Source organism: Trachemys scripta, chromosome 15 (assembly GCF_013100865.1).
Source record: "Trachemys scripta elegans isolate TJP31775 chromosome 15, CAS_Tse_1.0, whole genome shotgun sequence".
In the NCBI taxonomy this organism is placed as follows: Eukaryota; Metazoa; Chordata; order Testudines; family Emydidae; genus Trachemys; species Trachemys scripta.
In genome coordinates, this window is record NC_048312.1 from 3,152,707 (window position 1) to 3,180,067 (window position 27,361).

At 47.2% G+C, this 27,361-nt stretch overlaps 1 protein-coding gene across 1 annotated transcript; it reads left to right on the forward strand.

Annotated features, from left to right (window-relative positions):
* Positions 1-394: 394 nt before the first annotated feature.
* LOC117888203 (sodium-dependent serotonin transporter-like) lies at positions 395-21,072 on the forward strand. The gene is made up of 14 exons (XM_034791434.1): positions 395-614; positions 5,328-5,462; positions 6,075-6,294; positions 6,866-7,004; positions 8,759-8,893; positions 11,419-11,522; positions 13,042-13,169; positions 13,954-14,066; positions 15,099-15,230; positions 16,387-16,486; positions 16,814-16,914; positions 19,138-19,305; positions 20,190-20,246; positions 20,965-21,072. Exons 1-14 carry the CDS (start codon positions 395-397, stop codon positions 21,070-21,072), a joined length of 1,860 nt encoding a protein of 619 aa, XP_034647325.1.
* Positions 21,073-27,361: the final 6,289 nt, after the last annotated feature.

Consider the following 27,361-nt stretch of genomic DNA (forward strand, 5'->3'; position numbering starts at 1 on the left):
GTTCCAAATCAACCTAACATAGTAGGAATGATGATGATAAATCTCACGCTCTGCCTTGTAACAACTTCACCCTGCACAAGAGCACAGTGTGCGCCTTTACTGATAGCAAACCTCTATAAAGAGAACCTGTTAAAACACCAGCACGATAAAGTTGGTCCCAGCATTTCAGTGCTATGCTCTAAATGAAATGCTTTCTCCACTCCCCCTCCTGCCTTTGATCAAAGGATGGGTCTTTCTTATGGCTCCTCTCTCCTGGTGTGGATTTCCAAGCTGGAGGTGGAGAAGCCCAGTCAGTGTGACACTCCCCTCCTTAGAGCTGTCAGGAGCAATAAAAAATCCTTCCCTTCTCAAACTTCTTCAGCTTGAATCCTGCAGGATTTGCATCAGAGGCAGAATGTCAGAGCAGAACTCTCCAGTTCAAGCAGCTAGCCTTCCCAGGCAGGATGTACAAACAAACCCCAGCCCAGCTGCCAACCCTGTGTTGCTCATGACCCAAACCGATTCCCGGGACAAGTGGAGCAAAAAAATGGATTTTCTTTTATCGGTGATTGGATTTGCTGTAGATTTGGGCAACGTCTGGAGGTTCCCTTATATCTGTTATCAGAATGGAGGGGGTAAGGACACAACTTTACTTTTTTAATCCTCTTCTAAAGAAAATTAAGTAGCTTTTTATTTTTCAATTTTTAAAATTTTATTATTTCTTTCTTTTGTTTAGTTGGTTCTTACAGTGTTTATTGTGAACCCAGAAAGTTCGATGAATGACAAAACTTCTGCTGGGATTTGTCTCTCTTTTCTGTTTTATCTGTTCTTATTTTAAATATCTTTCCAGCAATGCTGATCCTCATGAGATTAGAGGTGTGAATGTATGAATATGGGAGGGGAAATGCAATTTTTATGATTAATATACAAGTTTTTAAAAAAGAAAACGGAAAATGTCGAATGGGACCAAAAAGATCAAATCCTGTGTGGTTGTTGTTAACTTTGCAGTCTTCCCAGTTTGTGAAACTGATCACTTGTGATGGCTTACATTTTAAGATCATCATTTCAAATGTCCAAAACATCCTTGCTTTAAGATTACTGTGCAGGATTACAGGTGTAGGGATAGCACAGTCACGGGCTTGAAAAATAAAGGCAAATAGCTCCTTAAGGAGCTGTCCATGGTACTAGCCTTCAGAACTAAATAAAACAGACTTCAGTAGTTCAACCAATTAATTAAACATTCCAATTATTTCTTCCTGATAGAAATAATTACCTGAAAGTTCAAGACAAACCAGAATCCTGATTTTAGAACAGGTTTTCAGCAACTGATAAGCAAACAAACTGTTTTAAATAAACAAGAGTAGAAAAATCCTTTTTAAGAAAGTGAAAATGTGGAAATGGAGACTTTGTGCTGTTTGCAGAAGACACAATGGATTCAATTGCCAAAAGCCATGGGCATTTGGGTATCACACCTTAATGCGTGGCAAATTAGAAGAAAATAATTAATGTCATGCTACACACTGCAGGCTGGATTCTGATCTCAGTTTCAGTCACGTAGATCCAAAATATCTACACTGAAGTCCATGGAGTTATTCTGAATTAACCCCCGTGAAACTGAGGGCAGCCGTTAGCTCCTAGCTAGTCAATTTGGCCTGAGCATATTTTCCTTAAACGTGCCAAGTAAATATAAATGTAAAAGCCATTTAATAAAACTGTCAAAACAATAACACGGTGTCTTAAATAAAGGAAAGAAAGAGGAAATGGCACAAAGAGAGAAGTAGAGAGAGGGAGGGAGAGAGAAAGCACACATCAGATATGATTGGTTCATCACTTATGCTCCTAATAATACATTAATAAAAGTGATTGTGTTTTAACTGGCTTTCCTTCCTCGCAGACATTCTGCTTTTGTCATACAATAGAACTTACAGAACTATTTTCACTCTCATGAAAAGGCCATTTCGTAAGCTCTCCTTCCAAGACCAACCCCCTGCTTTCATAAAAGCCAGTTTCTGGGCTTCTCTCCCTCAAGAAAATCGAGTGTTGTGTAAGTTGTTACAGTTGTGGGCTGCAAGTTACCTGCAAAGTAAGAGGAAACTTTTAAATTCTGTCCACTGTGAACACTTTTCTTTTTTTATTAACATTTAAAACATTCCCTGAAAGTAACCAATAGCAATGTCTGCTAGCACAGTCTTGTTTCAGTCAGGAGTTTGCAACCTTTGCTTTCCTTGCACAGAGAGGTGCGCAGCATTTGTTCTCTTCCTTGGCAAATGATCAGATTCTATAAAGAGCAGGCTAGAGAGACTGTCATGAACCAGGTCTCAATCATTCTATGCCTCTGTTTGCATTTCATGCAACTATTTCTGCTGACCTCCAGTAGGATGCACGTGAATTGCCGCAGCGCTACTTGTCGGGGGGTTTACTGCTCCTGGCAGGTTATCAAATACATATTTCAAGCAACAGGCTGGTTAGCCTAGTTTCTAGCTGCTTTAAGAGGTGCTCTGGAGTCCTAGTTGCACATAAAAACATAAGAACATAAGAGTGGCCATACTGGGTCAGACCAAAGGTCCATCTGGCCCAGTATCTTGTCTTCCAACAGCGGCCAATGCCAGGTGCCCCAGAGGGAATGAACAGAACAGATAATCATCAAGTGATCCATCCCCTGTCGCCCAGTCGCAGCTTCTGGCAAACAGAGACTAGGGACACCATTGTACACAGGATTGTTTGTGCCTCTCCAATCTACAGCTGTAAAGGGTGGAGTTACAGTCACTGAAAACAGCCAGTCATTAAACAGCATCATCCCCCTTCGAGCTAATGGACACTCTGACAGCACTAGGGCTGAGAGTGCAGCTTTAGTGACTAGTGCTTGAACTCTGCGGTCAGAAATCCTGCTGGGAAAGGGTAACGTGGCTTCTACAAAAGGTGGCCAGTGGTAGCAGGTGCTAGTGTTTGGGTACGGATGCCATTTTGTTCCTGCTCAGTCACCACAGTTTGCTCATGCTTGAAAGGACACGGTCAGAAGAGCGAGCGTGGTTTTGAAGCATCCTTCCCCAGGTTACCAAGAACGACTCTGCTCAGTGGAGCTGAAAGAAGTGTGGGGCTGCCGTGTATTTTGTCAGGGCGCTGGTTGTTTGCTTTGTGCTGTGCACAGCGCGGGCTGGCAGCCTTCCCCTTTACAAACCGTTTCACTTTCCCGTTCTCTTGCCCCTGCCCGACACTGCTGAGTTTTGGAGTCAGGCTTTTGACCCCATGAGGGAATCTATAAGCCCATGCTCCTGTGCACAGAGCTCCAAAAGGGGATGGAGCCAGAGCTCCCCTTCCCCTCTGGACACCCTCCTGGGGAGTAATAAGCTGCCTCCTGCACAGGTTCAGCCTTTGCAGGCCTGGGCGCTCTGGGTGGCATTCTGTATCTGCAAGGTACAATGCTTCCCTTTGCTTCCCCTGCTCAGCACAGCTCCGCCCTGCCCCTCACTCTGGCCTGGGCTTAAATGGTACGACCCAGCTGAGCCAATAATAACCAAGCTCTATATCCCATCTGTGCTAGTCCCCGCATGGCAATGCCTGTTCTGATTGTAAATGAAAAGTTCAGAACAATTCTTCCATTCTCCTCCCCCTTGAGACCCAGCATCATCGGTTACATCTGCGACCTCATGTTACCACCGCTATGCTTTACATTACAGTTGTGCTTAGGGTCAGGCCCCATTGTGCTTGGGGCTGTACGGACATCTAGCAAGACATCGTCCCTGTTGCTGGCTGCTGCGGTAGCTCAAGCCCAGCCTGTGGTCCTGAAGTGCGGCAATGGTGGGGATGAATAGCCATGAATTCCCTTGAGATCCAGGTCACTTTCCTTCAGTGCCTTCACTTGCATGGATCTGACACCACTGCAGCCTTTCAGCCTATCAGGCATCTTCGCCCTTGTCCTCTGGCTTTCTGGGGGTCAGTGTGACCGTGATGTCTTGGAAAATGTGTTTAGTGAGTCCTCGTTTTACAGCCCAGGCCAGAACCAAATTACTATGGTGAGAGGCTGTTCTTGGATTCCCAGCCTGAGTCTGCAGTTGCAGGAGGCTTGGATAGTTTCGAGAAGTACCCAGATTTCTGGATGCTGATGCAAGCAGGAACCCAACACCTTTGCAGGTTCACCCCCGCCTAGTCACGTACCTTCCTGAGCAGAAGGAGTTAAATGTCCCTTGTTCACATTCACAGGAGCTCTGGTGACGCCCACATCTCCCTACATGACCCCTTGCCAGTGGCCATTCATCCAAAGGAAAACCCCACATGTGCACTGGATAGTATAAAACAGCCCTTTCCTCGGGTATGGGACTTTCAGAGAGAGGAGCCGTGGGGGGTAAATTAACTAATCCCAATAGGGTAATCTGATGAATAGAGAGAGCAGTTCCAGTTAGAAAGAATCCAGTGGGCACAAGTCTAGCCCTAGTAATTACTGCATCATCATGAATAATGCAAATTACAGCATTAATTATTGAGTTCATTGAGTGACGATACATATTCATTGGGATTTTCTCTGTAGAGCCTTTAAAACCTGAAAGGTGCTTAATATCTTATTCTCTCCCTTCTGATCGTCTGCACGGCCCAGTGTTACAGCCAATCCATCTGTTCCTGGCTAAAAGGGGCCCCTTTCTGTACAGGTAATGACACCATCGCACACACACTTCAGAACATCCAACCACTCATAAAAGCCAGTGCGTTCCCACAGCTCGTAGGGAGAAAGCGTTGATTCATTCGCTCCGTTACACACACGCATGTACCCAGATAGTGCTGTCGAGAATTTGCAGTATCTCTCACAGACACTGAGCCCACTCAGTAAACAATCTCTCATCTACATTCCCACACATTGCATGGAGGACGGGCCCAATTCACCTTTAGTGTAACTCCACCAACATCAACTCCCCGGGGAGCTGGGGGATCAGTACGTACCACCTGTTTGCAGGCGGGTCTGCTACATAAAGGGGTCCCTTGTTGTCAGCGCTGGGATGCTGATATGGGCTGTGTAGGAAGAGGTCTCTTCCAGTGCTTCCATGAGGGGTGCAGAGCCCTTGTGCACCCAGTCCTATATCAGTGGGGTAGCAGGAAGGCCATAGCTGCAACTTGGGGGTGAAATCCTGGCTCTGCTGAAGTCAATGGGAAAACCCCCATGGATTTCAATAGGGCCAGGATTTGAGCTCAGGGGCCCATGCCGTGCTCAGAGAGGGGCAGGATCGGTGACTCAGTCCTGGAGCCCGGACATGCCGTTTCAAATAGATATTCCCAACCCATCTGGCTGGCTTGTGAGTCTGCCTTTGCTGCTGTGGATGCCATGATGTTCTGTGGTGGTTTTGCCTCTCTCGCTGCAGGGGCCTTTCTCATTCCTTACACACTGATGGCCATCTTCGGAGGAGTACCTCTCTTCTACATGGAGCTGGCCCTGGGCCAGTTTCACAGGACAGGAGCGATCTCCATCTGGAAACGCATCTGTCCCATCTTTAAAGGTAAGACACCCTGCCCCCCACCCTGGAAACTCAACGTTCACTTAGCATTACCGGGCTGTGTCCTCTGCTTTGCCAAACGGAGAGAAATGAAGGGAAATTAGAGTCCTGATGCAGGTAGGTACTTTGTCACCCCCTGTGAGATGCATTTGCAGTAATATTTATAGCTCACAGACAACACCTCTTGCATGTCTCAACTGCCCCTCCCTCCCTGCACACAGAGCCTTGTAGCACACGGCTGTCCAAGCTCCCCAGCTCCCGGGACCCCTTCCCCTTCTCATTTCCCTTCCCACAACCTGTTCCGCTGCTCCTCTTAAAGCAGCAGCGTCCAAAATATGGAAAACCACAGAAATAAGTAGCCGTCACAATAGGACAAATTCATCCCAGATGTAACTCCATGAACTGGCCTGACACAACTAACGCTACTAGCAGCGCTTGGGAATAAAGCCCCCATCCCTGGAATCCGGTGCTCTGTGTACAGCTCTCACTCAGTCCCATGGAGTTATGCAGGGATGCCATGACTGATGTGGAAGAGAACCAATGCGCATGGACTGCCTGACTCCCAGGGATCCCATGATGTGCTCCTCTAAAGACCTCGCCCTTCTCTCTACACAGGCATTGGCTTTGCTATTTGCATCATCGCCCTGTACGTCTCCTTCTACTACAACACCATCATCGCCTGGGCCCTGTACTATTTCTACTCCTCCTTCACTGGTACCCTGCCCTGGACCAGCTGTGACAATCCCTGGAACACCCCCAACTGCACCAACTACTTTGGAAAGAGCAACGTGACTTGGACCACCTTCTCCAAGTCGCCAGCGGAAGAGTTTTATACGTAAGTGCATGTAAGTGGATTACATGACTGGGCTAGGGGGAAATCTCTCGCTCGTTGGCATCCAATCACCACAGCGCCTCAGCACGAGGGCCTGCTATGCAGAGTAGCAGAAGGAATGATCCTTGGCATTTCCATTTCAGGCACACACATAATAACACTGCTTTACATTTTCATTTGGGACTCTCAGCAAGATTTACAAACATGGCTCCCGCTGCTCCATGCGGTGGGTAAGTAGTATTACCCGCATTTCACATACAGGGAAACTGAGGCATAGACCGGTTACGTGATTTGCCAACCTGAGGCCCTTATACATAGTGAGCCAGAGACTGGGTGAAGAGCAGCATGTAGGAGTCCCAGTGCTCAGGTTTCAGCCTTACCCCCTCAACCATAGTTCTTACAGGTCAGTCACAGCTCAGCAATGTTCCTTCTGGGGAAGGGCATTCTGGACTGTGCATGCCAGGGGCAGGGTGTCAGATCTGGCCAATCCATCAGCCTCCCAGCGGACAATGGCTCAGCATTCCCCCTCTTTCTTGTATTAGTGACTAAGCCGCCGGGGGTTTTTTTGCCACAGGAGGAAGGTCCTTGAGATTCAGAAATCCAGTGGCCTGTATGACGTCGGCGGGATCCGCTGGCAGTTTCTCCTCTGCCTTTTTCTCATCTTCACGATTGTTTACTTCAGCCTGTGGAAAGGAGTGAAAACCTCAGGGAAGGTAAGGAGGGCTCCCACATCTGTTCTTCCTGTCGGTGTCCGAATGAGTAATAGCTTCATATTCCCAATGCAGAGGCATCATACGGCTAACGCAGAGCCTGGTGCATTAACCCTCAGTGCCTGCCGTGTAGACGCACACCCCTAGCGCTCTGCGTTTCACAAGCAAGCCCCTCAGCAGAGGAGCCTGGTCCAGCACATTCACTGCGCTTGTGATCTGCTGTAGTGGATGGGACGCCCTGGCAGAGCGGGGATTGCACATGGCCGGAGGTCTGCTGCCCAAGGATTGTTCACCCATGAAATCTGGGCGTCATTTCAACAATAAACACCCGTGAGAACTCTGGCGTCTGCTCCCTGGCAATTTGCAAATAAAGGAAAAAAGACAAAATTCATCCAATAGATTGTAACTCATATTTGCTCTGCCGTCCTGGGACAGTCCATAAGAAATGCAGGTGGTTTTCTCCTGCAGTCTGTCTGCCTCATGTTCTCACTGCTCCAAAGCTTCCGACAATGTTACTCACGCCAGTCCAGTGCTAAATACAGTCCCTTTCAACAATTGAAGGTGCCCTTGAAACTGGGCACCCCTTGCTTGCCAGCCACAACGGCGGGGTTCTCTCTGTACGCTGTACTACAGTCTGCAGAAGAAGAAATGGGAAGCAGAAGGAAAAAACATACCTCCTTGCCTGATTTCCAGCAGTGCTGAGTAGAGTTGTGCAACTAATTGATATTTTGGTTCAACGGCAAGTAAAAAAAAAAATCACTCCAACCCCAAAACGAAATTTTTTGAATTTTTCAGTGAATCAAAAAGTTGGGAAAAAAATCATGTGGGGTTGAATGAAATGTTTTGTTTTGATTTCAAGAATTTAAGGTTTTGTTTTAATTTAAAAAAAACAAAATTGAAGGGACTGTCAAAACAAAAAGTAATTTTGAATTGAAAAATTGAAACATTTTGACTTGCTAAGAAGCTGTGTCTGTTTTTTAACTGAAACAATTCAGCAAAACCAACACAAATTCCCCACACATTTCGGTGTTGCCAAATCCGCATTTTTCACTGACACAAGATTTGGCGGAAGGTTTTGGCCTGCTTGTGCGGCGTGCCCACTTGGAGTCAGTGGGGGATCAGCACAAATCAGGCCTCCAGATAAGCACATAGCCTAGAATGTTGTTGTTAGGATCAATTAGGGCAACCTCTGTTCTGACTGTTCTATCTGAATGATCAGTGCATGCACAGTCCCCGAGCAGCAAACTTCCCCCACCGACTCCCAGGTCAGACCTGGGAATGCACAGATGTAAGATCTCAGTCTTGCAAAGACTAAATGAGGTCATCTAGCTATTTCTCTACCAAAGTTGTTACCAAGTCCCCCCACAAGCTGTATCTATCATCCTTTCTCAGCAGCACAGCATCACCTGGGAGGCGTGAAATTCTTTCCTACATTTGCCACAGGCAATGAGCGAACCCATTCTAAGCTGACCACACTACTGATCAGCGAGCCAGGGGCAGACTCCAATGTCACTGAGATTTGGAGAGTCATTTTCTGACCCCGCAGCTGAGCGATCATTCCAAACAGTGGCCACTAAAACTGAATTCCATTCGTCTCTCTCGCCAGCTCAGACACAAAGACGGGAGGCCGTTTGACACAGAGCGTTGCTGACAACCCTGCAAATATCTGCATTAATCCTTTGCTGGATGTGACCTAGAGGAGTGGCCGGCGTCTGTCTTTCCTGTCACTGAAACCCTTGTCCGGTCTCTCCTTTCAGGTGGTGTGGGTGACAGCTACGCTGCCTTACATCGTCCTCCTCATACTGCTGGTTCGGGGAGCTACTCTGCCAGGGGCTTGGAGAGGGATCGTCTTCTATCTCAGACCCGACTGGGAGAAACTCATGAGCACGGCTGTAAGTTACACTCAGCAGATCCCCAGCCCAGGCTCTGACCTGCTAAGGAGCACTCCTTGCCACTGGGGGTTTGTTGTATTTAGCGATGTATACAGGAGCCACCCAAGAGCCTGGAAGATGCTGAGACAGGTTCAACGCTCCGTTTCGTTTTTATATTTTAAACCATTTATGTGACGTCAGAGCTGGCTTGACAGCCCTGGAGACATCAGGCCTCTGCCTGTCTATCCCAGGACAGGTATAGCATGGACAGACACAGGTAAACTCCACACATGCCAGCCCAAACTCAACACTCTTGGCTACATGAGGGACAATCAGAGGTGTAGGATCTCTGGCAGCACCAGCCAGGCTGGAGGCTATTGTGTTGACTGGGCACAGGCCTTCTTCTGCCACGTTGCCTCGCCCTGCTCTGAGTGTGACATAATGGTAACGGCGCCCTTCCACTGCTGGAGCTACAGGCTGGGGCTACGTCATGGGGGGCCTTTAAGAACATAAGAACGGCCACACTGGGTCAGACCAATGACCCATCTAGCTCAGTATTCTGTCTTCCGACAGTGGCTGGTTCCAGGTCCTTCAGAATGGGGCAATTACCAAATGATCCGCCCCCTGTCATCCAGGCCCAGCTTCTGGAAGTCAGAGATTTAGGGCCACCCATGGCATGGGGTTGCGTCCCTGACCATCTTGGTTAATAGCCATTGAGGGATCTATCCTCCATGAACTTATCTAATTCTTTTTTGAACCCAGTTCTACTTCTGACCTTCACAACATCCCCTGGCAAAGAGTTCCACAGCTTGACTGTGCATTGTGTCAAGAAGTACTTCCTTTTGTTTGTTTTAACCCTGCTGCCTACTAATTTCATTGGGTGACCCCTGGTTCTCATGTTATGTGCAGGGGTAAATAACACGTCCCTAGTCACTTTCCCCACACCAGTCATGATTTTATAGACCTCAATCATATACTCCCTTAGTCGTCTCTTTTGTAGGCTGAACAGTCCCAGTCTAAAGGCAAGGACAAAGACTTGTAAGCAATGCAGTAGAGAAGGGGGGACTCAGAGGGAGGGGCTGATGTGATCAGAGAAACCAATCAGGAAGATGATGCTAGCAGCAGCGTTAAATGTGCTTAATGTGACATTAATTGCACCTGCTGGATCTCCCATCCTCCCACATGATGGTACATCTGCTGTATCCACCTCAGCAAGCAACTGCCTTTAAATGCCACCCCAACCCCCCCAGCTGCCAGTGCTTGCGGATTCATTTGGCAGAGACTCCCAGCGCAGATCTGCGAACCAGAGAGTAATAGGTTCATTATTCCTTCAGAAAATAGAGGCGCACTGGACAAGCTCTTGGAAATGTAAATCTTTAATTGAATCACCCATCTCATTTGCCGTTGAGTGTTATTTATGCTGTGTTTTCGCCCCATCTTTGTAAAGCGGGCCTGACAATAGACTTCCTGTCTGTAATTACTGCAGAGCTGCACTTGAGAATTTTCATTAAAGGTAATCAGTGATATACTTTCCAATTAAAACCTTTCATAACAGATACACGACCAATCATGCTGCAGCCATCACTTCTTCCAGGAACTGTGAGCCAAGCCCTAGTGTAGCTGGATGCCAGGAGAGGGTTCGGGTGCGCTGCAGTTTCATATCCTCATCCCTTCTCTCATCCTGATTTCTCTGCTTAGACTGCAGCTGAATTAGGTGTCACTGCTCAAGTTCTCTGCTGCTAAATTACCCGTGGAAGGACACCTGCTTCCCTTCACCCTAGAAGATCCATCTCCCCAACTCCTCCCTGTGTCTGGGGTGTCCTTCCAGGAGGAATTGGGGAGCAAGGGCAAGCAAGGGAACCACATCCAAGAAACAGTAGTCAGGGAAATATATTTAAATAGGGTCACCAATGTGACACACAACCCCAGGGCTTGTCTGCCCTGGGACCTCACATTGTGTTAAAGCCGGTCCCTGAGCTGCATGGGATCTATTACATTTACACACGTAACACCCGTCGGCACTGCGAGAGTGGGGCAGAGGGGCCACAGGGTAAACAAGAATCTAGCATGGAGCGTTCAGCATTGGAGCAGCTGCTTGCTCCCTGGGGCTAACCACGACCTGCTGACATGATACCCTGGCTATACGCAGTTGCGCATAATACCATGTTAGTTACCACCCCTCCTCTGGGCCACACTCCACAGTGATGTAACTGCCCAGCGGAGACGGGCCCAATGAAGAGCAGACACACATATAAGGCACAGTGCCACAGGCAGCCTGGCCAACCTGGGATTTTTTTCTGCGCTTTCAAAATGAGGCAAAAGGCACATTTCAGAAACAGACGGTTAGAGCTGCACTCCGTTACACACGGCCTGGGGGTCAGAGAGAACTCAAAGGGAGCTGATCTATTTGTGGTGCCCACATTCACACCCCATGCCGCTATCTCCCTGAGAGTGGGAGGTGGACTGTGTGTGTTTGGGAGATGGGCTTCCTGGCCGGGTCACCCGTTCTCCTGCCTCTAACCCAGCGTCTCTGCTTGTTTGGCCAGGTTTGGGTTGATGCTGCTGCCCAGATCTTTTTCTCCTTGGGCCCTGGATTTGGTGTTCTTCTCGCACTCGCCAGTTACAACCATTTCAACAATAACTGTTACCGGTAAGAGACCGCGGACTCTGCCCTGGCAGACTAGCCAGCAGCAGGAATGTGAGCCGAGCCTCCCATGTGCAGCAGAACACACAGAAAACTCACCTACATCTCTGCACAGGCTAGCACGGGGCAGGCTCCCTCCCGCGGGCCTGCCACTTGTCCCCCCTTCTTGCCTAGTCCTTGGGCTCCTCACTGCCGCCGGCGCAAATGGAAGAGCCAGAGAAGCAAGCTCTTAGAACGGGGTTCCCAGTTAATCTCTGCCGGGTACAAAGGTGCAGGGGCACGTTTTGAAGGCACAAATTGCCCCTGCAGAAGGGCGGCTGGGCCTCTGCCTAAGCAAAAATACCCCTGAAAGTGCCAGGCCTGTGTGATCACGCAGTGCGCCCCGAGCCACATCTGGCAGGACAGTGAGCCCAAGCAGTGGGATGGGAGCCTCTGCCCAGGGCCTCCAGCTTCCCTCTCGCTCCCATGCACTGGCGGGGGAGGGTATCAGCAGCCACTGCTCTGCTGCCTGGGAATCAGGGCCGGCTCCAGGCACCAGGCAACCAAGCATATGCTTGGGGCGGCACCTGGTAAGGGGCGGCGGGTGGAGCGCGGCGCGGCATTCCGGGGGGGGGGGGGGCTCCGGCGGGGCCGCGGCCGGGGGGGGGGGGTTCGGGGGGCGGCGCTTTTTTTTGCTGCTTGGGGCAGCAAAAAAGTTAGAGCCGGCCCTGCTGGGAATGCTGCTTCTAAGCAGTCAGGCACCTTCCAGTGGATTTCCAGAGGGCACTGGGGGCTTTCATGGGATTGCTCAGCCGGGTGGGTCTTAGAACTGTCTCTGCCCTCCAGAAAGAACCCGTTTCTACGCTGTTTCTGCACATATCGGTCACACCCCCAACAGGCAGGGCCAGCTCCCCAAATGATTCAGTGCTCTCATCCCAGCACCAGGGGAGACAATGCTGTCACCTGGACAGAGGGCTGCCTCAAACCAATTGTCACTGCAGGATCCACACTCCCAGATGTGCAATCTATGGGAACCTCCCTGAGAGAGGAGCGGCCAGGCCCTTCGGAGCGCTAATCCCAACTCTGACATTGTAAAGCCTACTCCGTTCTGCACAGAGCAGGGGCAGCCCTCTGGCTCCTGGCTGGCTGACAGTGTCCCAGAGATTGGACTCCCCAGGTACAATCCAAATCCCAGCACTTACCCCTGTGGGTGGCCTACCCCATGGTGCTTAAGGAAATTCTGTCCGGCTCTTTGTTCATTCCTAAGCAAGCAGAGTTGTCCTTCCCAAACATGAATCCTGCCTCCAGAGCTGGAAGCAGCCCCGGTCCTGGCCACTCAGGCGCATGGGAATGAATCCCTCTTGTGCCTCATGATGTGAGCAAACTAAACCTCACTTTTACAGCTCTTACTCTTTATGGTTTCTTTGGGGAGGGGGATAAGGGGAAGGCTTTGGGCCTCTAGGTACTGGGGCTAGAAATGCAAATGCAAAAATGGTTTTTGAAATACCTTGTCCTTCTAGTCACCCGCTCCCGTTCTGCCTTCCAGAGACGCCATAGTCACCAGCGCGGTGAACTGTCTGACCAGCTTCCTGTCAGGGTTTGTCATTTTCACAGTGCTGGGCTACATGGCTGAAATGAGAGATGTGGAGGTGGAAGATGTAGCAAAAGATAAAGGTTTGCCTCCCTTACACCTGTTAGCCTTGAATAGCCCCTTCCCCTTAGCCCTGGCCAGCTCTGGATATCAGCCAGCTGCCTGTCTGGAGCCATGCATTAGGGACTGGGGGGTGAAACCAGCGTCTTGAGCATCAAGATCTGAGTTATGTCCCTTGCTTTGCTGTATGACCCTGGGCAAGTCACTTCCTCTTTCTGTGCCTCAAATGTCCCCATCTATCGTAAGGAAAGACAATTCTCACCGACCTCACAGGGCTTAAATGATATGTGTCAGTACAGTGATCACTGCATGAACGTTCAAATTCCAGACCACGACTCAGGTTGGAGCTTTCCTAGAAGTGTCAAAGTGCTGGAGTCACACGACTGCAAGTGGGGACAAAATATGATCCTCTGCAAGCTAACAAACGTGGGGTGAAGTTAGGGAGCTACTGTGTGTGGTGCCCACTATTGGTGACTACAGAGACGGTAATGGCCAAAGGTGAAATGATTAGACTAAGCAAGAGCGAGGTCAATTGGGCAGTGGAATAACCTGCCACAGGAGGGGATGGAATGCCTGGCAATCCGGGAAGAGAAATCCCAGACTGGTAACCCCTGGCAGGGTTGAGTAAGGGCAAGATTTTCACAGACATTTATCTGCCCCTCATGCCTTTGAAAATCTCCACCTAAATGTTTTTCCGGCATGGGAAGAAAATCATCATAAGCAGAAGGCAGATACCTGGGACTTTCATAACACAGACTATTTTCATAGCAACCGGATGGAAGGAAATAACCTGATGTTCCCTTCTAGGTCCGAGTCTCCTTTTCATCACCTACCCTGAGGCCATCGCAAATATGGTGGGCTCGACCTTCTTCGCCATCATATTCTTCCTCATGATGATCACTCTGGGGCTGGACAGCACGGTAGGTACTTTGATTTCCCTATGGGGCGAGAGCAAAATGATCCAAGAAAGTCATGATTGTACGTTCCAGGCCCCTCGCTCCCAGAAGGGTTACTTTGGGGTGGCACTTTTGGTCATTGCTATATATCATTCAAAATTGGGGGGTGCACAGGTGGGGGGGGGCAGGAACAGTAAAAAAGAATATGCCAAAAACAACAAGGAGTCTGGTGGCACCTTAAACTTTCACTCTATGCATCCGAAGAAGTGAGGTTTTTACTCACGAAAGCTCATGCCCAAATAAATCTGTTAGTCTTTAAGGTGCCACCAGACTCCTTGTTGTTTTTGTAGATACAGACTAACACGGCTACCCCCTGATACATAAAGAATATGCCGTCTGTACCTCTCTAAATATGACCCAGGTATGGATGAACTCAACATGTCTTTGATTCCTCTCTGTTCAGTAAGGGCCTGATCCTGCTTCCCCCAAAGTCCACGTGAGTAGAATATTGGCTTCAAAAGAACTAGGACTGGGTCTTGAGCAATACTTCCTGCAAGCTGTGGGAGCAACGCGTGCTCAGCATGTCTCAGGATCAGGCCCTATTGCTATTTGGTGTTACTTGGCCTATCAATGTTCCTTACAAGCCCCCAAGATGCCAGAAGAACTTGAGCTTTGGTACAGCTGGTTAAGAAAATGGGAACAAACAAAAGTGTAAAAGTTTTCACCAAAATAAAAAATAAAAAGGTTTTCATGTTCTATAAATTTCATTTCATTTGAACATTTATTACAAGATTTCATGATTTTTTTTTTAAAATGTGAAAATAAACCCTGGTAAACCACGTTCCCCACAGCTGATAACAACTGTGCAGGAAACTGTAAATCAAACCCTGGGGAGGGGTAAATTTTATTCGCCGTTACATGGGTGTAAATCACAAAAAAGACCAATGAAGCTAATGAACCAACATACACATTAATGGGATTGCACCAAGAGCAGAATTTCACACTGTGCTTCGTTTTTCTGGCTCACCCAAATGTCTTATCTGGCTGCTTTTGCAGTTTGGAGGCCTGGAAGCGGTGATCACAGCGGTAATGGACGAATACCCTCACATCCTAGCAAAGAGAAGGGAGCTGTTCGTACTTTGCCTCATCACCATATGCTTTCTAGGCTCTCTCACCACCCTTACGCACGTAAGTAAGCCTGAGCCACATTAGATGCTACCTCCTTCCTCTGCAGGCCCAACATCACAGGCTTTGCAAAAAATTCAGCCATGAAAACTGGCTACAGCGAACATAGAGCCCTGTTCAGATCATCTTTTCCAATCAGAATGACTTTGCATTTGTCAACATTGAATTTCATCTGCAACTGCACCACCCATTCGCCTGGCTTGGGAAGGTCTCTCTGGAGTTCTTCACAACCTTCTCCACCCTCAACTGGCTTGGTTAATTTTGAGTCACTTGCAAATTTTGCTACCTTGCTTTTTATGCCATGTCCCAGATCATTAATAAATATACTAAACAACAGTCCTAGCCCAAACCTGAGGGAACCACTATGGGTCATTTATTGCGATTGGTTTTGTTCATGTCTCTTAGCCAGTTCATAACACAGCTGTACCCCTCACCCCAAAACTAATTAGTTTCCTTGAGTGTGGGACTTAGTCAAAGGCTTTGAGAAAGTCCAAATAAGCTTGATCAGCTTCTCCATTATCAGCTATTTTGCTGACACATTTAAAACATTCTAGTCATTTGAAGTGTCCTTGTTTTCCTTTTCAGAGCCCATCCTGCTTTGCTGGTATGTTCCTGTTACGTGGGGGGCGGAGGCGTAACAGAACTCTTCTCTCCCTTGTTTTACACCTAGCTCCCTTTATACTGACTCCCTCAATCAGTCAGCTCCATGACTCGCACCTGAGCCCATATCTAGAGGGAGAGAAAAAAGTCTCCTTCATTTTCTTCTTAACCCCTTCACGCCCAAGCACCACATGGGGCTTGTTGGTGTCAGTGTGAATGGAATGCTTGAGAAATGCATTGGTGCAATGGAAGTGGCTAAAGTCAGGGCTGGCTCCAGGGTTTTTGCTGCCCCAAGCGGCGCAAAAAAAAAAAAAAAAAAAAGCCGCGATCGCGATCTGCGGCGGCAATTCGGTGGGAGGTCCTTTGCTCCGAGCGGGAGTGAGGGACCGTCTGCCGAATTGCCGCCGAACAGCTGGACGTGCCGCCCCTCTCCAGAGTGGCCGCCTCAAGCACCTGCTTGGCAAGCTGGTGCCTGGAGCCGGCCCTGGCTAAAGTTCAGCATTGCACTTCCCACGTAAGAGCCACTACAATCACAGCCTGCTTGTGTTTGTCATTCCAGGGTGGAGCGTATGTTGTCAAACTGCTGGAGGAATTTGGTGCCGGCTGCTCAATCCTGGCAGTGGTGTTACTGGAAGCAATAGCTGTGTCGTGGTTTTATGGTAAGGAGAAAAAAAATCCATCTGCACAACTAGGCTTATATTATGCACCAGAATAACTTATGGTCATGATCCTGCAAAGACTTACACACGTGCTTTACTTTATGCACATAAGTTCCAGTGACTTCAATGGACTCCTCCTGTATAAATGTTTATATGGGCATGAATCTTTCAATGGCTGGGGCCAACAATGGCCACCTACATGTGCAGCAGTTCCCAGCACTTTCATGAAACTCTTTCTAAATAAGTCCTGTGCCCTGCATGTGCTGCCTGATTCTTCCCTGCTGTGACAGTGACACCATGTCTGTGATTTTCCTGTCCCCCTTACAGGAATTCAGAGGTTCTGTAATGATGTCAAAGCCATGCTGGGCTTCACCCCAGGGATATTCTGGAAGGTCTGCTGGGTTGCCATCAGCCCTGCCTTTTTAGCGGTGAGTATATTTGTCCCAAGCCAAAAATTAAGTTTACAACTTTCCTTTAACCTTCTATCAAGCAAGTCCCTCTCTGGCTTGCTGGAACTCTGGCATGCAGCCTGACTGAGGCTGTGACGCATAGATGCCCATGCACAGTTTCCTGTCCAGTTCATGGTGACAGAGAAAACCACTTGGATGTGTCAGGGAGAAGGACTGCTTATGGAAAGTCTCCCCTTTGTTTGTGGTAGCAAGAAATCAATAGGAAACTCTTAAGTTGAAAAGGGAGCATGACATGCTGTCTGTACTCACTGAGACTGCGTATTTGTCAAAGAAAAAGCCATACAATATATGCTCAGGCTCATAAGAGTCTATGTACCATGGGCCAAGCTCACAGCTGGCAGCTGCAATTCAGTTAAAGTCAACACAGTCATGCCTGCTTACACCAGCAATGAATTTGGCCCTATCATGTCCCCCTTATGAAATAAAGCTGTTGACACTATAGACTACAATGTACTGTGGCTTAACCTGCCAAGTTTGCTATTTTAAATGCAACTCTAGTGCTATGCTTTGTACTGGATCCATCACCTTTGAAGTGCTAACCTTTCACTGGACTTCAAAGAATGCCCCATCTGTAAAACGAGGAGGATATTCATATTACCTACTTTGCACAGGGAGAGGGATTGTGAGGATTAATTAATGTTTTAAGCACTTTGAGATTCTAGGTTGTCATCAAGGCAGAAGGAAAATGATTTAGTTATACCAATCAGACATGTGACTGGAGTGCAGTTTTCTTCATCTGATGAAAACCCCACAAACAAACTGGATCAGTGTTAGGAATATAATTCTGGGAAATGTCAGTTTAAAATCCAGATTGGCCTTTAAAGATTAGAATACAAATAGAAGAGAAATAAGAGCATTAAATTAGGCTGCATAATAAAGTTATATTTACACTGGGATTGGTGAGATGTTGGAAAAAACCTAGTGATGCTGTTTTAAATGGCTTTTTATCACATTGTGCTCTACCGCCACAGTCGCTTTCTAAATTCTCCCAAACATTACTGCCCCTCCATTCTGCATTTTATTTTCCTTTTTTGCCCTTGGAAGTTTTAAACAAACTCCGAGAGAGAGAGAGAGAGAGAGAGAGAGTTTGCAGTGAATGTTCTGATGGTGCCATTAATACAGCAGTATCTGTTCACATTATAAGTAGCAAAGTATCACACTGAAATCACAGCTTCTCCTCCAGCAGCAAACACTAATGAACTAGAATTTCTAAATTCAATCCCAGGCCGTTCCCCTTTAATAGGAGACACTGACAGTCTGCAGAGCACCCGAGTTGTAGTTGCTGAGCTCCCACCAGGCTGCATGAAGCTTGTGTACAAAATGCCACCCATCTATTAACATTCCTGGGGGAGTGGCCCAGGGGACGGATACTGAAATGCAGGCCCTGTAAAGGGACACTCCCGGGGCAGCCTGAATGGGATACATCTGGCCTCAGTCAAGTTCCCGGCGGACAGACGGCCACATCACAAAACCAGCCTCACAGCTGGCACCTTTACTGGCAGTGCAGGCAGAGAGGCCATTGGCTGAATTGACCCTGGAGACTGAACTCTTCCTAGATCAGGGATGAGGCACATGGGTGGGGCAGAATGAGGAAGCTGGCACTGCTGCTGCCTGGGCTGGAGCAGTTCTGGGGAGAAAGACGGTGAGTCCGTCTCCAGGATTGTCAGCACAGGACCTTCCCTAGCGCTAAACTCACTTGCAAATGTACCTAAAAGAAGACATTAAACTCATAAAGCCGGGGGCTAAAGAATCCACCCTAACTGATCCCCTGGGAATTCAATGAGGTTACACCAGGGATGAATGTAGTACCCCCATGTGCTGGAGGAACTGGCACAGCACCTTGCACTGCAGAAGGTCCCATGACTTGCTGGTGGAGGGGTGGGGGAGTCCCAGCTGGCCTGAAAGGAGTCTGCCTAACCACTGGCCTCTTTAGCCTTTCATTGTACAGACAATTTGTCACGCCGTGTGATGCAGTGCAGTGGCACATGTCACAGGAGGAGCCTTGTCCTCTTCTGACATTTCCCTAATTAACCAGTTCCCTCTTCACAAGAGACACCAGGCCACATTCATCCCTGGTGTGAATCCACTGAAACTGGCTGAGGGATGGTTGTGGAGCGTGTGACTTGATGCGCTGTTCCATGAATGTGCTCACCTGACATTGGTTGTGTTATCTGTTAACAGTTTATAATAGTCAGCTCTCTCCTGGACCAGCCACCGCTCATGCTGTTTGACTATCGCTACCCTGAGTGGAGTATGTCAGTGGGGTACCTCATAGGAGCATCGTCCTTCATCTGTATCCCTTTCTACATGGTGTACAAGCTGGTCTGGACTCCTGGATCCCTTAAGCAGGTCAGGAAGAGCTGAGTGTCACGCGTCACAATCCTGTGTGGGCCAGATATTGTGGGAGCCAGCGTTTGGTGCAGCACATTTTGAAAGACTTGAAAGGGGTCAAGTCTTCAACAGGCCGGCAGGGTCTGGAAGCTCTGTAGAAAAGTTCTGCTCATCCCCTAGTGACTGTGTTCATGTGGCAATTAAATCATGACAGATGAACTAATTTTAAACTGGCCCAGGCTAGCACTGTTGGCCTGCCCAGCCTAGACCAGCAACAGTCATTTTAAAGCCTTTCTAGAGGCCTGGCTAGGGGACCATGGGGCCACGTCTGGAATATGGCTCTAATGGTTATCCCTGGACCACAATGGCCAGAACTCCTCCCTGGCGTACCCCATTGACTTTAACTTGGCCCACTGGGTTTATATTGCATTAGCCTGAATCTTTCTAAAACCATGAGGACAAGCAGTTCCTCTCACAGGCTTCAATCCCACATCACACTGTAGTGACCAATCTGAGAGCAGCCCAGTTGGTTCCAAAGTCCCTCACTCCTCCTCAGCTCAGGGAAAGACCCCATCTCCCATCCAGAGGGCTCCTGCACCCCACGCACAAAAATTACATCAGGGGCCGTCCTGCCCGAAGAAAGGCATGTCAGCATTAACCTGAGAGCACAATGCACCTGCTGAGCTGTCGTGCCATCGTTTCTGATTGGCTTAAACTGCACCAGGCACCATGGTGCCATCAACCACGTGAGAATCACAAGGATGTGCCCAGGCTTCTGGCATTTCAATGGCATGTGAGAGAGGCAGAAATTCTGCCCAGCCTTTGTCCCAATGTGGCACCAGTTACATTAGCCACCAGAGCCGTAGGTAACCCCTGGTTTTTTCTTTGCTTGTATCCTCTAGCGTCTAGCAGTGTGCATTCGACCAGAGAAAGCCATACGAGACCAGCAAGCGGATTCAGTATGTATGTCATCAGTGCCATAGTCCTACGGAGCACACAAAGGGACATTAGACTGCTGTTCGGCTTTACTATTACTTACCAAACCAACTAAGAGACAGGGACATGAAAAGCTGCCATCACTGTTTAAACTGCTCCCCTGCTTCTCTCCCTAAGAGTTGTACCCACTGGCCAAAGCTCGCCACAGGGTGTGGAGAACACACCTAAGCCACCGTCTGTGGGCCACGCCCTCCTGCCATAGCAGCTATACACAAACCAGCATTTCCGTAAAAGCCTGTACTGTCCAGGTCTTAATAATGGGCTCGATCCAATCCCCATTGAAGGCAATAAGAATCTTTCTGCAATGAGAGCTGGATTGGCCCTTAAATGTGTCTGAGGTATAAATAAAATTTTAGTTTGAGTGGAAGCCTGATTGTTATAGAATCACAGAGACGTAGGACAGGACGGGACCTCAAGAGGTCATCTAGTCACCCTCCCATGTAGTTTGGCAACAACATTTATGAAGTGGGTTGTGCTCCCAACTCCCCTATGACTATACCAGTGTTAAGCCCCGAAGTTGCTTCTTCTTCCATACCTGCACCTCCTGCTTAAATGTTAGTTACGCCATTGCAGACGTGCTTCAGCTTCAGCTGAGGGCACAACAGACCCAACAGAACCGCTGCCTTTGGAAGCACAACGATTCTCAGTACCCAGACTTCCGCCTCCTTGTCTCTGTTACAGCGCATTGGAACATTCCACAAAGTGGAGCGGCTTGGATTGCCATGCCTGGATGTCCCTGTAGCCATGGGGAGAACCACTGGTTGGACCTCTATCCTGTGTCATATTTAAACCTAAATCCACTTCCCTCCCATCACTCTTCAGGATTTTCCCAGCTGAGTTTCTTGTTATCAAGGAGATCTGGTTTAGAGAAAGGGGTTGCCCCTCCTCCTCAGCAGCCCTTCCTCCTCCCTCCTGCAGTGGGGTTCGGCTGCTACTTCATTAACATTGCGCCATGACCTGGCTGCTAGATCAGACAGGTGCAGACAGTGGACTGCAGAGAAGGAACCTGTTCTTCACACACATGTAGGGGGAAAGAACAGCCAGGTGGGGAGAGTAAATGGATGTGTGTGTACATAGTCTTTTCTTTTATTTTTTGCAATATTCGGAGCCAAATTCAACTGGCAAACAGCATGGTAAGTTCCATATTAGATATAACTTGTCCAGAAAGTAATGGTAAGGCATAGAGGAATGTAACTTGTATCAACGTGTAGCTAGGTGTGCAAAACTAGAGCAACTGACATGCTGAAGGAGCCCAGGAGTGTGGTGTATCATAGGAGAAACAACTCATAGGAAAGCATAAGACAAAGAGAGCGCTTGATGGTGATCACAGTTACCCTTTGTACATCCAGAGTAATTCCACTGACTTCAGTCATACTGCTCTAGTTTTACAGCAGGATAACTAAGATCACAATCTTGCTCAAAACGCTGCAGGCCAAATCAGCACAAGTTACCCTCTCTTGCAACTGACATGCATTTGCTAGCCCCCTGACACAGCATCCCCTGAATGTGGCAGACAGATTTCCGTGGGAGGTGCACCTGGGTCTGGTATCAAAGTCCCCTTTCAAAGAGAAAACAAAGCACAAGTAGCAAGTATAACTCACAAAACAAGCTCCTCTCATTGTTCACTTGGTTGAAAGTCATGATGCCGAATTCAAAACCACTTGGGTTCCAGCTACACATGGGATGAATTCCTTATTGCTAATTCTGATTCTGAGATGACACCCTAATCCTTTGGGCCTCACGAAGAAGGGACACATAGCTGTGAATACAATTCATGAATCGTTTAGAAATGCTTGCCGTCTCCTTGTTCAAACGTACTAAATGTGGAGTGCAAAAGCCGCATGACTGCTTATTTAACACGTGAGTGATGTGGAAAATAAATGTGACGTTGAGTGTTATGACATACACCTACTTATGGATGTAGAATCTGAAGTTTTGTTCTCCTAAAAGCAAAATGCAGTCAGATGATCTTAGAATACCTCACTGGGGTTTTTTTTGTAAGTGTATTAAAGAGTTGACTAGCTTCTACTGTGGATCTAGATTTGGACTCACTACTGGTCTGTGTGTGTTTCATTGGGGAAACTGTGTGTGTTAGAGGTAAATTGTGCCATCGCATATCTATAACACTGCTAGCAGTTCCTGCTCTGCCTTAGCACTTAAACAGTATTCTACCAAGATGAAAGCCAGTTAGGAAAATTCTATTTAAACGTGAACCACAAAGCTTTAGTCAGCTAACTAAACGTGCCCGGCATAACAACACTTAACAGCTAGGTAGTATGCTTTTCTCCATAGCTCTCCAATCACTTTACAGAGTCTCAGAATCCCCATTTTACGATGAGGTGCAGAGAGGGGAAGTGACTTGCCTAGACAGAGCCAGGAACAGATCCCAGATCTCCTCACTCCCAGTCTGGTGCCTTGCTGAGCCAAAGCTCAGCTAAGATAATTTCCGTTTTTACTAACCTTCCAAAACCTGAGTTCAGGATTCCATATGTTATCCTACAATGACTGACAACATCCTAGTAACCTAAACCAGCTCTCCCTACACTGCAGGAAGTGGCTGGGAGATCACCAACTACAGCAGAAGAGACAGCATCCCTGGGCTTAGTGTGGTATGTAAAGACAAGAATGCTCTTTAACTATTTTATTTAAAAAAGTAAACCTATCAAAACCTAGGACTTCATGGTTATCACTATGTTGCCTTTTGGGACTCCCTGAAATTCCACAGTGACAGTGGGGACAGAATTCAGATCCTCCTGCTCCAAAAGCTCAGGTCCCTACAACTTAGGCTAAAGGAGAATCTCCATTCGCTGTTAGCAGTATAGGATGTATGACACCCAGTTGAGCAGTTCTGAATCCCTCCAGTAAGACAGCAGTGGTACACATGCACACTACTCAGTTCGTTAAATACATTGTACACATGTTCTCCATTAGTGATTTGGGAACGTAAACAGTTTTTTTAAATCTTTGCAGTTCATCTTTAATGTAATCTACCAACTTTTTCAGCTTTTACAGAAACTTTTTGTTAACATTAACCACTTTCCAACTCTTATTTTTATCATAACAGCTGTAGCACTATAATGAACTCTTACTTTTTGGCATATCTTCTGCATACAAAATTTTGTTATCCCTGACATACTTTTCAACCTCCAAGGCTTGTTTGTAACCTACTTCCTTACCCTCTATTGAATTAAAAACATTCTGCCTTATTTTCATTTAACTCAAGAATGAATACATTTAACAAAGCTGAATAGTGTTAGAGCACATCGTTCTGCTCATGATATCTTAATTAAGTGCATGTAACCCAGCTGTCTCCTACACTTTGGTATTATTTTGATACCTTATATCTGGACATTATCTTAAAGATGAAAAACTTTCATAATGAAACATAAGAACGGACATACTGGGTCAGACCAATGGTCCATCTAGCACAGTATCCCGTCTTCTAACAGTGGCCAATGTCAGGTCAGAACAGACAATTGTTGAGTGATCAAACCTTCCTATTAAAAATATAATTTATTTTATACAGCTGTGTTGCTGCAAACTTCATTCTGCAGCTTTCACCCTGACGACCTACTCCCATTTCTTACAGCTGATGTGAAATAATTTTTGTAATAAACGAGGGATTATAGTACAATGCATCTTTTAAAATGCAAATGATTCTGTTACTGTAAGCATTATTCTTATATGCTTTGCAAACAGTGTTTTTTATAAGTTAACTTCCAGGCAAGTTTCCCTTAAAACAGACTTTGATCACCTTTGCTAATGTTTTTCTTAGTAAATTGAGGGAAAATGTGTGGAATGAGCCCAGATGTCTGTTACAAAACAGCCTCCCTGCATGAGTGCAGGGTATAGTTTGTTAATAAGATTGATTGTGGTAAGTATCTCTTCTGAAAGACAACAAACAGAACATGCCTGAGATCGATGCCAAGGACACGAGGATTCCCAAAGCAAAGCCCTCTGTTAGAAAGCACAGAAAGATCTCATTTCCAATGCACAAGGAATCATCAGAGAAAGTCCAGACCGGTAGCAGGTGGGGAGAGATGGTATCATGGAAAGATCCCTCATGCTATCATAAAGGGACTAGCTTTAGTTACTTTAAAACCAAGCTTTCTCCTAATCATGCTGATCCCTGGCAAAGGGATGAGTAATCCAGACTGTTCCAGCAAGCCAAGCTCCAGTCTGATTTGAGGAGTTTATCTCTGTAGGAACACATCAGCTACACAGAGTGCACCTCCACACTAGAGAGGAGGGAACTGCAAAACATCCTGGGTAATATTTAGCCTGGTGGCCACGTTTTGACCACCCCAGATTTAAAGGGACTTTTTTAAAACTTGCCTGTAGGGAATCCTTTTTCTTTAATTTCTATGGCCCTTTGATTTGACACTAGAGATTAGATCAACAGGCAAAGTTTGTCTGAAGATCTAAATTTACCCTTAATTCAGAGATGTTTAGTTCAGCCCTGTCTCCAGCTGATGCTAGATGCCAACTAATGCATTAGCTAATGTATGTAAAGATGTAGGGCCAGAGTCTCACTACACTTATGGTGTAAATCTAGAGCAATTCCATTATGTCAATGGGAAAAATTCTGCCCTGACTCACTCCCCTAAAATTCCAATAGTTTTAGGCAAAATTGGCCCAGTCTTTCCACTTAGTCTGGATTTACAGTAGTGCTAATGACCTCAGGATGGAATCAAAAAGCTCTATAAATAAGTGCTAAATTTTATCGTTTTATTTGCTACTTAGTAATTTATTTCCCTGCTTCCCACGCTGTTTGTATAATTACATATTTTCAGTGGATCAGGCAGTGTTTCAGGAAACCAGTATTTCAGCTAGAAGACACACACTGCAGCCCACATTTACCTATTTGTTCCCAGGGCCGGCGCTTCCATTTAGGCAACCTAGGCGGTCGCCTAGGGCACCAGGATTTGGGGAGGCGGCATTTTGCTGCCCTTGGCGGCAATTCGGCAGCGGGGGGTCCTTCCGCGCTCTGGGTCTTCAGCGGCAATTCTGTGGCGGGTCCTTCACTCGCTCTGGGACTGCCGCCGAAGTGCCCCAAAGACCGGGAGCGCGGAAGGACCCCCTCCTAAGGCGCCAAAAACCCTGGCGCTGCTCGTGCCAGCACCCAGACACCGGCATGGTTGTGAAAGAGCTGCAAGTGTATTCTACGTATGGACAGGCAAAGACCATGCTCTGCTAATATCCACCTCTATCACAACTAATAGTTTTTCAAATTGGTTGGGTTATATTGTTACCCAGACCACATGTTCATCCCTGTGGGAAACTTTTCTTTTATCTAGCCTCTGCCCTTGTACAGAGTGTATTTAATCTGCAGAACAGGGTGCATTTAACTCCTTTACTGGTGACTCTGTGTATATAGGTGTTTCTACAGAGTCCATCACAAAATACCCACAACTTCACTTCCACCAAACTCGTTCTTGTTGGCACCTACCTTCCTCTGGGCAGCAGGTGCATTACACTTGGATCCATGCTTCATGGCTTAAGCCAATCACTAACTATTAGAGATCAGGAGGAGACCTAATGTGGGGGCGGAGTGGCAAATGATCCCATAGCTGCTACTGCAGGGTTCTTACACCTTTCTCTGAAGCAGCTAGCGCTGGTCACTGTCATAGACAGGATGATGGATGAGATGGATCCTGGATATGACCCAATCTGGCAATTTCTATGTTTTTAAATTTCTGTGAATGTTCAGTAGCATTCAACCTGGGTGTAGCTGGAATTTTCAGCAGCACAAGGGATCTGTTCTACCTGCACAGGGCAACCAAGAAATTAAGTTCATGCCTTTCTCTTTTAATCCCATCTCTTCTGTAACCTGTACCATTCCTACAGGTTACAGATAAACTGATTGGATGGAGGTGAATAGTTGTAATGTTAGAGAAGACATGTACCTTCACTCTGTGTTTCTGTTCACTCAGATTGCTTCATGCTCTGAGTAATATCAAGATATGGTGGCTCACACACAGGAAATTAGAAATGGAGAATAAAATCATGATAAAACTAAAAAGTCTTAGAAATCTATATGGATTCAAGCTGTATCAGCCTCCTGTCTGAACACATGCACTTGGACTGTTGCTTCATCTGCCTTAATCTGTGTAAAAGGTACAGAGATCAACAGAAAGGAAATTGAATGCATCCCTATCCCTGTCTCCAGCCAGTAGGTTGGATATAAGAGTGGTTTCTATCACCTTGCTGCTTTCCGAGAAACACAGTCTGCCTTAGGAAAACTAGCTCCTTACCTCAAAGGGTTGTCTCATTTCTTTAGATAAAGATCACATAGCTATCACAAGCTTAAAACTTCCCTTGACACAACCCGAGTTTATCGGTATCATGCTGTTTCCTTACAACCAACTGGCCTTTTTTTACCAGAGCTGGGCAAGTAATGCAAGAAGCAATGCTAGGAATATGCATTTGGATTTTTTAATGAGTTTGCTTCAGCTGCATTCATGTCCTTTTTGCGCTTGTTCCCCATGGACCTTTAAGCCAGTGCATTTTACTGGCAAAACAGTCATGGGGAGAGGAGGCCGAAGCCACATGTGCCAATACTGACAGAAATAGAACTCAACATAGGCAGATGGCAGCTACTCACACTCGCCTCCAATCTAGGGTCAGAAACAACAGGGTGTGACTTACCAGAGCCGTGTGTGCCTAGTACATGTAGAGGCCCTGTGAAATAATAGAATAGACTAATAGAGCATGCTCACAATAATGACCTGCACCAACAGCAATGAGCCACACACAGCCTGAAGTCTGGCTGATCAGAAGGGGAATGAGAGTGAAGAGATGAAGACTGGGGAAATGGGAAAGAAAGAAAGAAAGAAAGAAAGAAAGAGGGGAAGGGAGGAAGAGGGAGGGGGAATGAGGAAGGAATGAAGGGGAAATGGGAAAGGAAGGAAATGGGGGAATGAGGAAGAAAGGAAAAGATTGAGGGGGATGAGGAAGGGAGGAAGGAAGTGGGAGGGAAGGGGGAAGGAAGGTGGAGGGGGGATGAGCAGGAAGGGAGGCAGAGGGAGGGAGGAAGGAAGAAGGAAGATGGAGGGGGATGAGGAAGGAAGGAAGGAAG

What these genes read in the sequence shown, in the direction of transcription:
- LOC117888203 (XM_034791434.1), top strand. Translation starts at nt 395, where the DNA reads ATGTCAGAGCAGAACTCTCCAGTTCAAGCAGCTAGCCTTCCCAGGCAG. An exon ending in CTCTGGGGCTGGACAGCACG is followed by an intron (nt 14,067 to 15,098) that starts GTAGGTACTTTG and finishes CTGCTTTTGCAG; the next exon opens with TTTGGAGGCCTGGAAGCGGT. An exon ending in CTCTCACCACCCTTACGCAC is followed by an intron (nt 15,231 to 16,386) that starts GTAAGTAAGCCT and finishes TTGTCATTCCAG; the next exon opens with GGTGGAGCGTATGTTGTCAA.